Below are 15,153 nucleotides of genomic sequence, written 5' to 3'. Positions count from 1 at the left end.
TATCCATTACTCTAGGAGGTGGATCAAAAAAGATCTTGCTGTGACTTATGTCATAGAGTGTTCTTCCTATGTTTTCCTCTAAGAGTTTTATAGTGTCTGGTCTTACATTTAGGTCTCTAATCCATTTTGAGTTTATTTTTGTGTATGGTGTTAGGGAGTGTTCTAATTTCATTCTTTAACATGTAGCTGTCCAGTTTTCCCAGCACCACTTATTGAAGAGACTGTCTTTTCTCCATTGTATATCCTTGCCTCCTTTGTCATAGATTAGTTGACCATGGGTGCGTGGGTTTACCTCTGGTCTTTCTATCCTGTTCCATTGATCTATGTTTCTGTTTTTGTGCTAGTACCATATTGTCTCGATTACTGTAGCTTTGTAGTATAGTCTGAAGTCAGGGAGTCTGATTCCTCTAGCTCTGTTTTTTTCCCTCAAGACTGCTTTGGCTATTCAGGGTCTTTTGTGTCTCCATACAAATTTTAAGATTTTTTGTTCTAGTTCCGTAAAAAATGCCATTGTTAATTTGATAGGGATTGCATTGAATCTGTAGATTGCTTTGGGTAGTATAGTCATTTTCACAATATTGATTCTTCCACTCCAAGAACATGGTATATCTCTCCATCTGTTGGTATCATCTTTAATTTCTTTCATCAGTGTCTTATAGTTTTCTGCATACAGGTCTTTTGTCTCCCTAGGTAGGTTTATTCCTAGGTATTTTATTCTTTTTGTTGCAGTGGTAAATGGGAGTGTTTCCTTAATTTCTCTTTCAGATTTTTCATCATTAGTGTATAGGAATGCAAGAGATTTCTGTGCATTAATTTTGTATCCTGCAACTTTACCAAATTCATTGATTAGCTCTAGTAGTTTTCTAGTGGCATCTTTAGGATTCTCTATGTATAGTATCATGTCATCTGCAAACAGTGACAGTTTTACTTCTTCTTTTCCAATTTGTATTCCTTTTATTTCTTTTTCTTCTCTGACTGCCGTGGCTAGGACTTCCAAAAGTATGTTGAATAATAGCGGTGAGAGTGGACATCCTTGTCTTGTTCCTGATCTTAGAGGAAATGCTTTCAGTTTTTCACCATTGAGAATGATGTTTGCTGTGGGTTTGTCGTATATGGCCTTTATGATATTGAGGTAGTTTCCCTCTATGCCCACTTTCTGGAGAGTTTTTATCATAAATGGGTGTTAAATTTTGTCAAAAGCTTTTTCTGCATCTGTTGAGATGATCATATGGTTTTTCTTCTTCAGTTTGTTAATATGGGTTATCACATTGATTGATTTGCGTATATTGAAGAATATTTGAATCCCTGGGATAAATCCCACTTGATCAAGGTGTATGATCCTTTTAATGTGTTGTTGGATTCTGTTTGCTAGTATTTTGTTGAGGATTTTTGCATTTATATTCATCAGTGATATTGGTCTGTAATTTTCTTTTTTTGTAGTATCTTTGGTAATATTCTACCTATTACATGCCTATTGTGAAAATTAAATGAGATGATGTACGTGAAAGCTGTGAAGTACTAGACAAGAGTTAATTTTAACATCTCAGCCAAATTGCATCTTTGGAGACTCTTTATGTAAAATATACATAGTAATCCTTCTATGTTCATAAGAAAGTTTTAAAAGAATAGAGATTAGTATTTCATCTCTGGAGTCAGGCTGCCTGAGTAACCTTGGGCAGTAAGTAATCTTGCTTCAGTCTGAAGACTCAATGAAGAGGAGATAATACCCATCTCATAGGTATCATGATGAGAATCAAATGAGATAATGTATGCAGGATGCTTAATATATACCTGGCATGGAGAAAGGAACTCACTGAATGTTATCAGCTACTATTACTGATTTTATTAATGAAGATGTGAGGCAGGGTGGTGCAATAAGATCTGATAGAGATCTGAGATAGGAATCAAAAAGATTTACCTTTTGGGGCCTCAGTTTCTCTACTTGCACCATAATAAGAATCCATGGTTTTCTTTTTCCAGATTGTCATGGGGATTTAAAAAAAAAAAAGTATATGAAGACTTTGCACTAATTGGAATTGAGGAATGTTATAAATTGCAAGATATTTTTTTAAAAACTGAGTTAAGTTTATAAAGACTGAATTTTCATCAGTTCATCAACTTTTGTTCATTCCTACCTGCCTTTGGTAAAGTTGTCCTCTTCATGGAAAAGGAGTACAGCATCTCCCTGTCAGTAAAAAAGATTTCAAATGTCAGACCTCGAAGTAAATTTTTCAAATCTTCAAGGATATACTCTTTGCAAAGAAAACCTTTCTTTAGGACGTTCCATTGCCTCAATTTGTTCTCTGTACATAGGCTGATTTTAATATTCATCCAGTTCATGAATTTCCACTTTGGGTATTTTCTGCTTTCAATATTTAATCCCAAGAATGACCTCTCCTTGCCTTGCAGCACGCTCCCAGATTACCTCCTTTTCTCTGATTAGTTAGTATGGCTTCAGGGAATACCTTCATTTTAACGTTAAGCCGGGCAAAAACAGAAATAGAAAGATAAATCTGTAGCAAGATCAAAAATAGATATCATGGCTAAATATAAACCTGGAGGGAATTATCTAATTATTTGGATGGTCCCTTATCACAGACAATCCAGGGTTGATTGCCTTTCACTTTTTCCATATAAGAGAACAAAATGGTTAATGAATACCACGAGTAACAATTTTTTCTTTTGAAGAGTAATAATTTTAAACAGTAACTTAAACCTTCTTTTCTTCCCCAAATCTCGTCATGTATATTATAGTATATGATTTTCACAACTGCGTGCATTCTTTTTGGGGACCGTCCAGTCTCATTTTGACTTGTAGGTCAGAGAGCATTGAACTGGGAAGACCAGGACTTGCTTATGGGGTCACTGTGCAAATTTGGTCAACTTTCTCAGTCACTTTGTTCCTTCCACTCTGCTGAGCTAGAGTTGGAATGGACGACTCTGCTCCTTTTCACTCTCAATTTAATTTACAGGCTAGCAGCTGCTTTTTTTTAGGTTGGACCAACACCAAGTAAGGACTTGGAAATGTGAAGAAAGACAAATGTGGTGTCACTTGAGGCACAGTAGCCATTAAGTTCACGGATATAATGCAAATCGCATGCAAATGTTATGAAAACTTGGCATTAATTTGTAGAAACTTACTTTGGAGCTTGCAAGCAGCGTTGAGATCCTATGAGGATTCAAAACTAATGTTTTTAGGTTAAACCAAAAGTAAGGCTTTTTGAAGTTATTGGTTTCTCCATACTTGCCGGGACTCAACTGCTGAAAGTTTGACACTCCTCCCTGCCCCCCATAATGATTTCACTACGGCTTGATTCCATTTTACACCCGGTCCCGCCCCCGCTTAGCCTGACGTCACTTGATATTGTATTTGCATACTACCTGGGACTGGGTGTAACGCTCCCCTTTTCTGCGTCTTCTCATTGGCGGCGCCGGAAAACCAGCCCTCTTCCGGACGGACCAATCAGCGGACCCTCGGACGTGGGACAGCAGGCAGGGGTGGGGTGGAGGTGGCGTCTTAGGTTGGATCGCTAGGCATATCGACCAATCGTCCTCTGGTGTGGGAAGATCAAGCCGAGGATTGGTTGGGAGGAGGGGTCTGGGGATCCGTAGGCCAATGAGGGCTCTGGGCTGAGGGGGGCTGGTCTCCACCTCCTAGGGCAGATAAGCAGCCGCAGCGGGGGTTGGGGGGCTGTGTGGGGCTCGCTGTGGGGCCGAGGCAGGCCGGCAGTCAGGCGGGCGGGCGATGGCGGGGGCCGCAGTGGGCGGCAGAGGCGGAGGTGCCTGGGGGCCGGGGCGCGGAGGGGCAGGGGGGCTCCGGCGGGGCTGCTCTCCCCCAGCCCCCGCCGGCTCCCCCCGGGCTGGGCTGCAGCCGCTCAGGGCCACCGTCCCCTTCCAGCTGCAGCAGCCGCACCAGCGCCGGGACGGGGGTGGCCGCGCAGGTGAGTCGGGCCTGGAGTGGGTGCGGGGGGGTGAGCGGAGCCGTTGGGGGAGGGGGGGCGCGTGACTGGGGGGAGGGGTATGGGGAGAAGTGTGAGGGGGAAGTGGATGGGGCGAAGGAAGAGCAAGGGGGTCGCGCAAAGTCTGCGAGGACGGAAGGAGCAAAAGTAAGGAGTCGTGAACGCGGAGTGCACCGCCGGGACGGAGTGTGCAAGGAGTCGGGGCCGAGAGGTGAGGGAAGGAACCTGGCAGATGGAGGCTGGCTTTGGGGGCGTAACCGAAAAGTGGGCAGAGGTGTCGTGTGGGGGTGAGTGGAAGATGCAGGGGTGGCAGCGAGATGTGAGGAAAGAATGAGTTGCGCGTGATGGGGGCGCCCTGTGCAGGGTTTGAGCTGGAGCGAGGAGCCGGTGGGCGCTGGATGTCTGCACGGGAAGGGGGAGGGGCATGGAGGAGAGCCCCGTGGAGCTATGTGTTAGTTCTCCAACTTGAGTTTGGCACCAGCATCCCGTTCTGCAGCTCTAGAGTTCCTTCTCCCACCACTTCACGTGGGCTTCCCTTTCTGCCACCTCCTGGAGCTGATTTCTTCTGAGCCGTTGGAATAACTTAGTTTAACGGCCTTTTTTACTACCGTACAAACGCTCCGCTCCTATTCCCTACATTCCTCTTGGTTGGCCCAGAAGTTGTATGTTCCCAGATCACTGACCTGCTTAATATGGCTTCCAACCATTGCGTGTGTGTGTGTGTGTGTGTGTGTGTGTGTGTGTGTGTGTGTGTGTGTGTAGAACCTGAGTAGTTTGCCCCCTGCCTTTCCCTCCTCCCCCCATCAAGGCTGTTTTGTCCTGGGCATGTCAGTCAACGTGGCAGTGGGGTGAGGGCTACATTCAAGTACATTGTGGCAAATACCCACACTTTCTGAACAGCACCAAAAAGATGTCTTAATAGCAGCTTAATAATGTGGTCGATATGGGGAAACTAGGGGAGAGCAAGCTTAATCTTGCTTTCACACTCAAAGTTGTAATGGATCCCCTGCAAATGCAGGCAGTTAGGAATGGGAAAAGGAACCTACTTGCATGAGGAGGTTGGCAAGAAGTTGAAAGTGAGACTTGCATTTGATTCACACCAAATGTGAAAAGATCACTACACACTTCCAAAGCCTCAGGGTCTACCAAACGTACAAAAGTCGTGGTCCCTGCCATCTGATGGTTAATGACATTCTCTAAAGCAGAGTTTCTTGAGCTTTTTGTGATTACTAAACTTAGTTTCAGCACACCCCCTCCTGAAAGTATAGCTGCTACGGTGCCTTCCTAGGTAGGAATGGGATTAAGAGGGTCTCTGAAGTAGAAAATCCAAGTCTGTCTGGACTTCATTGTAAATGTTAGCATTGCATCTTGGAACGCAGAAACTTGGTCAAATCTGGTAGCAAGATGGTAACCAACTAGTAAAAGTATACCTAGAATCTGTAGAGCAGGGTAATGCCCAGATAAACTCATGCTTTTCATGAACTGCTGTAAAGCAAACCAGAAGACTACAAACCTGTTGGTTTTGTTTGTGCTTCCTTGGAGTCCAGGGAAGTTAGTAGAACAGCAAGCACCTGAACCTTAGTTGCTTTTAGTAGAAATCAACAGAAAGCCTGCCTGTGTATTAGTTGGAAATCTATTAGCAGTCATATTTTAACAGCAGTTATTTTGTGTCTACTATAGAACTAATATTTAAAGGACAAACACTGGTGGACGCTGTGGAAAGAAGAGCGTAACTTTGGATGACTGGGTTCTTCACATGGCCTGTTCCTTTTTTAGCGCCAGGGAACCCAAGATACTAGTAAAAACATAGGAAGCTAGAGCTCTGCACGATTTGTTGGGTGATTTAAGGCAGATTGGGTGATCTCTTGCTTATGGTTTGGGCTGATGGATTGTTTCTCCACTTATTAGTATCCCAGAGGCCCTAATAAGGCACTTACCTGGTCTGTAGTGGGATTATCTATAGTTCTCAGTGAGGCAGGAGAGAGGAAAGACAGGAGGAGGAAAGAGTGGCCTGAGCCTGTGGAGTTCTTTGTGGCCAGACATTAAGGAAATGTTCCTGGCCTTTGGTTTGTTAACTTTTACCTTTATGTGTGCTCAGATTGTTTCCATTCCTCCGCCTTGAGAAGTAGCAGAAGTGGTTTCCTTTGGGCCCGTAGGATATATGTGATAGAAGTAAAAGCCTTGCAGTCATAAACCCTTAAGAGAATGGCTTTGCGTGCCAGAGTTACCTGGGTGTCGAATCCAGGTTCTACCTTTTACTAGCTGGGTGGCTTGGAGGAAGTTAAGTAACTTCTGTGCCTCAGTATCCTCATCTGTAAAGTGTGAATAATAATGTCTACATCATAAGAATCAAATGAGTCAGTAACTATAAAGTGCTTAGAACAGTGCCTGGCAAGTAGAAGGTACTCTGAAGTGTTTGCTGCTGCTTATATTGTTGTTATTCTCTCCACCCAGCCAAGGTGAGAGCACTGTTGGCCAGAGCCCATTGCCTTTTCAGGCTTCAAAGAGCAAACCCATATTGGTCTGAAACCAGTACTGCAGGTTTCAGAATTTCAGGGCCTCCCCTTGCACTTTTATTCGCTCATCTTTTAAAATGAGCTTTCTAAACAGGGCTCTGAAACCCAACTGTTTAAAAAAGCACGTGAGCTGAGACGGAGTTTTAGAAACAATTAAGTGTCGTCACTTTCTGTTTCCCATCTCAAAGTGACGTAGGGCTCAGGGCTGTGCAGTTATCTCTCCACCACACACCCTGTTGTGTTCTTGACTAGGTATATTAGATGTTGTTTAAAAAAAAAAAAAAGAGTTATGGTGTAAAGAGCAGGATTTACCTTCTGTGGCCATTTATCTGTAAGGGATGTCTTCATAAAGTGAGGAATGGCTTCATTTTTACAAGCCTGGGCGAGGGGTGTGGAAGGTAGAAGAGAGTGGAGAGAAAAATGAAGGTCAACTCTAAGATGCTAAGAGCTACTAGTGGGTAACAGAAACCCAGGATAAATTTCTTACTGCAGTTTCCCCTTTAATTAAATTCTCGTTTATGTCTTTAGTCACTTGGAGGCTGCTGACTTTTATATTCTTCCAGGACCACTGATGATGGACAAAACGGGGCTAGGAGGTGAATTGTTCTGGGTTCCAGTCTTACCTATTCTGTTTAGTGTCTCCATATCCACGTCCAGAAGCGAATGTTCAATACAGCTTTGCAAATTCTTCTCTAGTGGACCAGCCCCACTGGCCAGCTGGGTGCTGGGGGAGTCCAGTGCCTCCTCTGCCCACCAGACTCTTCTTAAACCGGGGTTTGGCATTATGGCCTGCAGACCAAATCCAAGCCTCTGTCTGTTTTCGTAAATACAGGTTTATTGGAACACGTGGAGCCCTGCTCCTTCATTTAGGTATCGACTGTGGCTGCTTTTGCACTGACAGAATTTGAGTAGCTGTGCACAATGACAGAGTTGAGTAGTTGCGATAGAGATGGAATAGCCCCCAAAACCTGAAATATTTACTACATGACACTTTTCAGAAAAAAATTGGCCTACTCGTTGTCTTCAGCGATGTTCCTGACCAATATTCCTATTAAAAAGATGAGTTTCAAATGTGTGTTGTATACACCTCTGCAGAAAATCCTAAGGGGGTAAAGAAAACTAAGAAGCCTGTGTCCCCACTCATATTTTAGGGAAAAAGAAAGGGGGATCATCAGCTTCCAGTCAGTTCTCAATCTTTATAGAAGATCAGCACATGTGAATCCATGCTGCCCACCCCCACCCTTGTCAGGTGACATGTGTTCGGTAGATATAAACTAGTTTGGATTTACATAAAAGCTTAACTGTTAGGCAAATTTGCATCTCCTCCCCTCTTACCCTCCTTCCAAATCTAACAACCCACAACTGCAGTGAACATATTTCAAAATCAGTTGGAAATTACTTTAGGCTTATCTCCTGTTTTGGATTTTTCTCCTTGCCTTTTATTTTTCTGAACAGATCATTGAGAGCTGGTGGTAGTCATGGCTGCCCTCAGATACTGACTTCCTCACAGGGACATAGGAAGGGTTTATTTCAAATGTCCATTAGGTTCTCCAGGATGGTTGTCTCAATGAATGTAAGGTATTGGTAATTATTAAACTCCTTTCCTTGCAGTGCTCTTGTAAACTTAGTCCTTAGGGGATGGGTGTTTAGAGAGGTATGGCACCACATAAAGGAGGTTGCTTATTAGAAGCTCTGAGACGAAGCCCTCATCAAACCATGGTCCTTGGACTGAAACAGCCTGGAGATTAGAATAGAGTGTAACTTTTCTATGCCACGGAGCCATCTTGCTATAATGAAGCTTGGGCTGCAGTTAAAATCCTTTAAGAGCTACAATTGTGCTTTGAAAACCTGTGACTGAGGCAGCTTCTGTTTGGGAGGCGTGAAACATCAGGCACTTCCCAGCCTGACACTGCTAGCTTGCTTTTGACAGCTTTGCTAGCACTAGGCACATGGTCAGCAAGATGCACTGCTGAAATATCTGACTCTTAAATGTTATCACCAATGCTGGCATCGTGAAACTGGGGGCTAAGGTGCCTAACTACTTTATCTTTTTGGTGCCCAGAGGAGGGTGCGTCCATGTGTTCTCCAGTATTTTGGACAGTAAGGGATTATACATACGGAAGCTCTCCACTTAGGTCACATAGAGCGAGGGTTTTTTAAACCATTTGAGGTCAAATGGAGAAGGGCTGAGAGCAACAGTGGGGTGTGGCGGTAAGAGGGCATTGTTCTCTCTGGTTCCAGATATAGATTGTCCTCTAGAAAATTTGAGGCAGGATTGATTGCAAAATTTTCATAGTTGTGGTGGCAATATGAGCGTTGCCAAAGTGGTTGGTGGGCTTTAATAGCCAGAGAACACTTTACCTTCATTTTCTGCTAGTTTATAATGAATGGTGTGATGGGCACCAAGGCCACACTATTCCTTGGCTCTTTTTTTTTTTTTTAATCTATTTATTTTATTTGTTTTAGTTTTGGCTGTGTTGGGTCTTCGTTGCTGCGCGCAGGCATTTCTCTAGTTGTGGCGAGCTACTCTTCGTTGCAGTGTGTGGGCTTTTCATTGCGGTGGCTTCTCATTGTGGAGCATGGGCTCAGTAGTTGTGGCTCACAAGCTCTAGAGCACAGGCTCAGTTGTTGTGGCGCACGGGCTTAGTTGCTCCGTGGCATGTGGATCTTCCCGGGCCAGGGCTCGAACCCATGTCCCCTGCATTGGCAGGTGGATTCTTAACCACTGCGCCACCAGGGAATCTTAATGGAGCATCAGCCTCTGGATTCTTACGGCTCTCACATAGAGCCTTGGTGCCAAAGGATTCAGACTTTAGGGTGTGACATATTCTGGGGGCAGGTCTGGTTTCTGAGTTCTTATTGACACTATCATATATATCAAATGCTATATGACAGTAGCTCAAATGCCCTACTAGACTTACCTGGGCTTACTCTTACTCCACAGGCAGCTTGGAGCCCTTTGAAAGGGCTGGAAGGGAAAACCTTGTGTTTCCTTCCCGTTTCAGAGTGAAGGTGGGTGACCACTAGCAAGTTAGTTTAGTGAGACTGGACTGTCTCTTCGTGAGTTAGTAAGTTTTATCCCCCTCTGAGATGGATAGAAGAGGGAGCAGGGAAGAGTGGAAGCAAAGCAAAGTTGAGTGGGGAATCTGGTCAACTTTCCACCTCTACCTGAGTTGAGTCTTCACAGAGGGCTCCATTATTTGTTTTGCTGGTTTATGAATTAACCAAACATTAGCCAAATCTAGTCACATTGTTGGGTCCAAAACAAATCCTGATCTCAGAGAGAAAAGTGTTTTTGGATTGTATTTGAAGCTGTAAATTATCTGTTTCCAGTTCCTCTCCAGTTGTGTGGAGCTTGTGAAGGGGCTCTTGTTCTTGGGAACAGCTGTCTGGTGGGAAGCTCTGCACAGCTGGCTGCTCTCACCCAGGATTCAAGCTCATGGTCCTCAGTGAACCTCCTCTTCCTGGCACTTTGTTTTCTCCTCCACGCTTTTCCTCAGGGTCGCTACAAAGCTGAATGCCCAGCTTGGAGTCACTTAAATGTTTATTCTTAGGCCCTGAGTATGCCTCAATCGAATTTTACTGTGTGGGAGCACCACAGCCAATCAAGGGTGGCTTCAACGAACTTAAAAGAATGCTATCAAAGTATTTCATAATAGAAAAACTTACAACTCCAGCCCCTGGGGAACCTGGAACTGAAGTCTGGACTGTGTGCAGACACTTAACCTGCCCTGCTCTTGAGCCCCAGACAGCTGACACCAGGGGTGGCGAGTGCCTTGGGCTCAGCTCTGCCTGCACGTTCTAAAAGGGGGGAGGTTGGGGGAGGCCTGGGAAGACTCCTCCGGGGGCTTTGGTCGACCTGAAGCGGCAGGCTTCAGGGGTGGGGGAGTTTTCTCAGAGCCCGCCTGAATGTGGCTTCTTAGAGTTGGGCAGTATTTGGCAGGCAGAGTGATAAGTTTGGGGTGCCTCTTCTCTGACCCTGTACTCCCTATCTTGCAAATGGTGGGTGGCTTTTCCGGGGGGAGCTTTGTTAATGAGTGTAGGTCTAGATTACCACCTGCTCTGCCGCTTGCATCCCTCATCATCTGATCCTAAATGAAAACATGCAGGAGAGCATGGAGGTCTAACCTCCTCAAGAGGCAAGGGTAGGATTAAACATACAACTCTAAAAGCAAATTACCAACCTGTGCACCAATGAATAAAAGATAAATTCAAGCTGGAGGAGGTATAGAGTGAAGGAATATTCAGTGTTAGTTAGGGTTAATTAGAGAATTACTGAGATGTCTCTAGTAGGCTTTTTTTTTAATTGGCCAGTATATTATTCTCCCTACCATTAAATTAAATTTTTACTCTCTCCCTTCCCTTTTGAAAGTGGCACTGGTGTGTCCTTGTTTGGTCAGCTGTGTACTTTAACTTTCTCAGATCTCTTTAGTCCCTTCTGCCCCATGCTGGAAATTGTGTGCCTGCCTTTTTAAAAGGTAGGCACCTCATGTTTCAAGTTCAAGTGCAATGGAACTCACCCTGCAGCTTGAACAGATTTGAGTGTTTTTGCAGAGGGAGGGCCAGGGCAGATGGGGATTGTTGTGCTCAATAAATGCTTGTTGGATGGAGTTGCTGGAAAGGCAGCAGGGGTGGGGAGAGTGAACCACACTTCCCCAGGCTCATTTGAAATGGTTTTTTCCACTTCTGGCCCCCACACTCTGTGCCCCCTTTATAATACCCCTCTTTAGCTACTTACAAGGCCCCCCCACCCTGCCCGAAGTGTTAGTGTTCTCTCTTCAAATCACTGGTCTCCCATTCATCCTGGTCATTGGGCTCGAAGCCCAGCTGGTGGCGAAGACGTGGCATTTCCATGGATGTCTTCGCTAGGCCTGTAGGTTCTGTTCGCCGCACACTTAAAGCCAGAGGGTGAACTTGGGCCGTTAGTTACCAGGTTGATCCATGGAAACAGCCAATGTTTAGGATTTTGTTGTGATTTTGTAAAAGAGCCAGAAGACCTGGCTTTAGGCTTATATGTGGATATGGGTGAGAGGCCAAGGAGACAGATGAATGCGGGATGTTCTTTCACTCCAGGTAGATTTGCACCAAATTCCTAGTAGTGCTATAATGTATAGCAAAGGAAAACAGGAAAACAAAATCTGAATTAGCAGCTTTTCTAGGCCAGGGTGCAGAATTGCCTATTGGCTTTAGGGTGGTTTTAGAGGTATGATCAGGCAGGAAGCCCCCCTTCCCAAGCCAGACACCATCCTTTATATGAAACACTGCTGATTCCGCTTCTCTTTTCCCCACCAAATGGGGGAAATGCTGGAAAGAGATGCTCACTGTCATTCCCCAAGCCCTGATACCTACACTGTCATCCATGGAGCCTGTGTTCCCCTGCCAACCACAGGCCTGGTGGCTTAGTCAAAATGGTTTTATAAACCTGCTCAGCTGTGGGTAACTTTGAACAGAATGAAAATGTGATTGCAAGGAAAGAAAGGCAGCTTCTCTTCCCTCCTCCCCCCTTCTCTTCCCAACCTGCCACACTGCCTTACCTTTAAGAGTTTTCTGTGCTCTATGTATGTTTGATCGCCCACACGGCTTTGAGAGAACTGCGGCTGATAACACATGCACTCCCTGCCCTACACCTGCAAGCTGGCTGAGAACCTGACGCCCAGCCCCTATTTGGGGATTGTCTTTGTAACTCATGCCCATCAGATATGACACACAAATTGGAGTTGAGGGTGGAGTGGATAGCATTTGGCATGACAGAGGGGATGCAACCAGAGAGCTTTCACAATATCATGTCGTCTGGATTTCGAAGTTGGGGAGAGGAGGCCCACGTGAGGCCATCCATGTGGTATGTGCACATCTTAATGCTGAAGGCAGCCCCTGGACTCTTTCTCATTAGAACCGTAATCCTGGGGAGTTTTGTGTTCACAGGAGAAGTCTAAAGCAGCTGCTTCTGTGGAAAGGAAGAGTCTGTGGATCCCAACCCTGGAAGGCCCCAAAATTCATCTGCATTTTTCAGGGAAGCTGAGAGTATGGATAGTGTTAGTTTTGACAACGCGCTCTGCATGTTTAGCTCTTTGTTGCTCACAGTCGGTACCCTGGAACGTTTCTCATTCAGCCTTGCCACAGTCCTGCAGGTGCAGGTGGCATTTGCTTGTTTTTGCAGATAAGGAAACTGAGGCCCCGAGAGGAAGTGACTTGCCCAAGACCGTGTGACTAATAACGCCCTTTTGCTCCTGATCCAGGGCTCTTCCCACATACATGTGCAGAGTCTGTGGGGAATTGCCCCTCAGGCTGACATCCTCTGCGGCCTGCCCAGCACACACCGGCCTGTTTCCCTTCTGCTTATGCACCTGTATCCCAGGAGCAAAGCTTCATTTGTTCAACTGACCAGAAGAGAACTGGAGAGGAAAATGGGCTGCAGAGAAGTCTGTTTGTTCCTTCAGCACCCCATAAGTAACTATCCACTTGGTTCAGCTGATTGGAGGGTGATGGTTATTACATTATATGTGTGATGTGGTGACAGCTTTTAAGTGTTTCCAACTGGTTGTAGATATGCAATTTCCACGTGGAATGAGAAGCTAACCAGGGACAGCTAGGGCCCAGGAGGCAGGGTTTTCCTGCCTCGGTGGGGTCATGGTCATGGTTACTGAGCTCGGGGCCATGTCAGGGAGATACTCTTAAGATGGAGCTTACAGGAAAGGGTGTTTTTCTTCTGTGTGACTATGTGGAACCCCCCAAAAGCACTCAGGAGTAAATGTGGGTGGTGCATTTCTGTGGTGGGGGGGGCTAGGTGCAGGTGGCATTGTGTCATAGGTGACACTTTAGTCCTCCATGTAGGGGACGGCTGGTCCAGACCTCCCCCACCCCTGCCATATTCTGCCTGGGCGTGTCTCCCTCTCCTAGCTTTAGGTTAATTGGGAGTGGAGTCGTTGTGATACGTGATAGTGCCTTTATGAGACAAGTGTGTGCCCACTAAGGGGACCAGAAGGGACTTGAACTCAGGAGAAAGTTCCAACTAGGGACGTGGTGTCATGGAGAAGTGCCTGACCTGCTTCATAGAGAGGGTTATGGGCAGCTTTTACCTCCTTATTTCTCTTACAAAACCAGATTTCGTGTAGAATTCTTGAATATTCTAATAACCATATGCTTATGTGGAACCTTCCTTTCCCAGTTATTTCCCAACTGCATAAGGTAAAGCCCCATTATAACAAATATTATAAAAATGATTCTACATAATAAAGCTATTTCCATGCTTCATCTAAATGCTTTTATTGTTGTTTTTTGTGGTTTTTCTCGTTCAGAGGAAAAGAGTGACCAACTACCTTATGTAACAAGTACTTTTCCTGGTCCCTGTCCGTGTACTCGTTCATCTCTAAATCAGAACACTCGAGGGCTTGCTGTTTGCATTGGAGGCAGGGAGCGGGGAGCAGGGCTGTGGACCCATCACCAAGTAGCACGGCCCCCTTACTTTCTTTTCACCTCGAACCTCCCACCCTCCTGTCACTCCTGATTGTTTACAGACAGACCACCACACAAACCCCAACAAAGGACAGTATGTGTATGTATCTGGATGTAAGCGTCTGTGTGTGTGTCTTGAGTGTGAATGTGTGGGTGCTGGGTGTGAATGTAGGGGAGAGCATGTGTATGAGTGTGTATGTGAGGAAAAGTGCATGTGAAAGAAAGCAAACGATAAAGCAAATGGGTCAAATGTTTAAGAATAGGCAAATCTGGGTAGAGGGCATATGGGTGTTCTGGGTACTGGTCTTATTCTTACATCTATATGTTTGAACTTATTTCCAAATAAAAAGTTTTAAAAAATGAATATATGCTAGACTAATTTGACTGTACCAGGAGTTCTTTAAAGTTTCTTCTATCATCCTTATAACATCTCTTATTCTCCCCATTTAACAGAAAGAACAACCGAAGCCCAGAGAAGTTAAGTGACTCGTCTTGAGTTCATGTAGCACACTGAGGCGGAGGCAGGATTTGGGCCCAGGTATTGACTGTTATAGTAGGAGACTGCAGCTTGTCCCTGCTGCTCGAGCTGGACAAGGTTGGCATCAGATTCTGAGAACCATTGGGCACCTGCGGCCGTGTATCTGAGCCCAGTCCGTGCCCCACATTGACCCGGCAGCGGGGTTAGCAGGGTTGCAGCAGGCTGCTGATCCACACTGAGCATGTTCAGGATGTCCAGGTACCTTCTAGGGAAACCTGCTTCCTCATTCTGAGAAAAACTCTCACTCTGCTCTTCACTCAACTCTCTTCATTTTCTTAAAATACATGAAATCGGAAGGCTCTCATGTGCCAGAGCCATAGAGTAATACTACTTCGCATTTTTCTGGTAGAGATCCAAGGGGAAAAGGAGTTGAGTTTTGTCTAGGAAGCAGTGTCAGGTTATGGGCCAGGCCAGACAGCTTTTTTGCCTGTGTACCAGTCGGTCTGTTGTGCCCACCGCCTTGTGAATGTACAGGAGCCTGCGGAGTTACAACTTCATACACAAAGGGAGGGCTTCACTCTTTGTCAATGAAAACTTTCCACTAACCGCAGGGCCCCAGAAGGGGTGGATCTGGTAATCACCGCTAAGCAGAGTTAGAGGTGCAGACACTACTGTTTGTTCCCAGCCCCTATTCTCTCCCTCCAAACTGCATGCTCTGCATCTATCTGTGCTCCTTGAAGGCAATAGA

General features: G+C 45.4%; 1 protein-coding gene across 1 annotated transcript in view; it reads left to right on the top strand.

Annotated features, from left to right (window-relative positions):
- The first annotated feature begins 3,699 nt into the window (after positions 1–3,699).
- FAM117A (family with sequence similarity 117 member A) overlaps positions 3,700–15,153 on the top strand; it is a 42,220-nt gene continuing 30,766 nt past the window's right edge. The window contains exon 1 of the mRNA XM_065897522.1: positions 3,700–3,941. Coding sequence (XP_065753594.1) covers positions 3,746–3,941 — 196 coding nt within the window. The 5' untranslated portion in view covers positions 3,700–3,745. The remainder of the gene's footprint in view (positions 3,942–15,153) is intronic.

The sequence above is a fragment of the Phocoena phocoena genome, chromosome 19, assembly GCF_963924675.1.
Source record: "Phocoena phocoena chromosome 19, mPhoPho1.1, whole genome shotgun sequence".
Lineage (NCBI taxonomy): Eukaryota > Metazoa > Chordata > Mammalia > Artiodactyla > Phocoenidae > Phocoena > Phocoena phocoena.
This window is presented reverse-complemented; position numbering and strand designations above follow the sequence as displayed.